Raw genomic sequence first — 1,332 nt, forward strand, 5'->3', positions numbered from 1 at the left:
TCCGATCACTGAAGTTAAGCAACGTCGGGCTCGGTTAGTACTTGGATGGGTGACCGCCTGGGAACACCGAGTGCTGTAGACTCCTTTTTGCTGGTATTTCCCCTTGATTTGCGAGAAAGACCCGCCAGAAAAATTCCTATATAATGTCTACGGCCATACCACGTTGAAAGCACCAGTTCTCGTCCGATCACTGAAGTTAAGCAACGTCGGGCTCGGTTAGTACTTGGATGGGTGACCGCCTGGGAACATCGAGTGCTGTAGACTCCTTTTTGCTGGTATTTCCCCTTGATTTGCGAGAAAGACCCGCCAGAAAAATTCCTATATAATGTCTACGGCCATACCACGTTGAAAGCACCAGTTCTCGTCCGATCACTGAAGTTAAGCAACGTCGGGCTCGGTTAGTACTTGGATGGGTGACCGCCTGGGAACACCGAGTGCTGTAGACTCCTTTTTGCTGGTATTTCCCCTTGATTTGCGAGAAAGACCCGCCAATAAAATTCCTATATAATGTCTACGGCCATACCACGTTGAAAGCACCTGTTCTCGTCCGATCACTGAAGTTAAGCAACGTCGGGCTCGGTTAGTACTTGGATGGGTGACCGCCTGGGAACACCGAGTGCTGTAGACTCCTTTTTGCTGGTATTTCCCATTGATTTGCGAGAAAGACCCGCCAAAAAAATTCCTGTATAATGTCTACGGCCATACCACGTTGAAAGCACCAGTTGGACTTCCGGTTTGGTTTTCATAGGAGAAGGACGTGTGTTGAATTCTCTATGTAAATCCGTTTGAATCCGTGAAATTCTTTTGAGTTTGGATACTCATATTATCTTGTGTGTATTTTGGATGACTTTCTGAACTATTTAAGGATATTATTTATTGGATATTATAGTGTATAAGTGATTTTTAGGCCTTTTGGCCCGGCTGCCTCAGCCGTGGGCGGTGGACAGTTATCGTCAAGATGGCGGACGTTGACCTGTTGATTAAAAACAACACGGTGAAAGTGTTTGTTCACGATACTCGGAAATATCGTGCAAAGGAGATAATTGACTTAGTGGAGGAGAAACTTGGTGAGGATAGTGTACTGGCTTGTGTTCCTTGTAACGGTTCATATGATGTTACTCTTGTGCATAAGGATGTTGCATATAAATTGGTGGAGGACGGATTAATGGCAGACGGTAAAGAAGGTATGCATTGTAAATTTGTTGATTCGAGAATCAAGGTTGTTTCATTCATGCATATTCCTGTTTACATAAAGGATGAAGATATTTTGAAAAAATTGAAATCATGGGGTGTAAAAGTGGCCGGGCCTTTGATAAGGAAAACCGTTGATTT

The 1,332-nt window shown here is 44.2% G+C and overlaps 2 protein-coding genes across 2 annotated transcripts; both read right to left on the reverse strand.

Annotated features, from left to right (window-relative positions):
* Window positions 1-14: 14 nt before the first annotated feature.
* On the reverse strand, window positions 15-281 carry LOTGIDRAFT_147105 (hypothetical protein; the record flags this gene model as incomplete). Its single annotated transcript, XM_009053060.1, has 1 exon — window positions 15-281. A coding segment is annotated over one exon (267 nt), but the record flags the coding sequence as incomplete, so codon positions are not given.
* Window positions 282-378: 97 nt separating this feature from the next.
* Window positions 379-639, reverse strand: LOTGIDRAFT_147106 (hypothetical protein; the record flags this gene model as incomplete). The annotated part of the gene is made up of 1 exon (XM_009053061.1): window positions 379-639. A coding segment is annotated over one exon (261 nt), but the record flags the coding sequence as incomplete, so codon positions are not given.
* Window positions 640-1,332: the final 693 nt, after the last annotated feature.

This window comes from Lottia gigantea, assembly GCF_000327385.1.
Source record: "Lottia gigantea unplaced genomic scaffold LOTGIsca_1984, whole genome shotgun sequence".
Classification (NCBI taxonomy): Eukaryota; Metazoa; Mollusca; class Gastropoda; family Lottiidae; genus Lottia; species Lottia gigantea.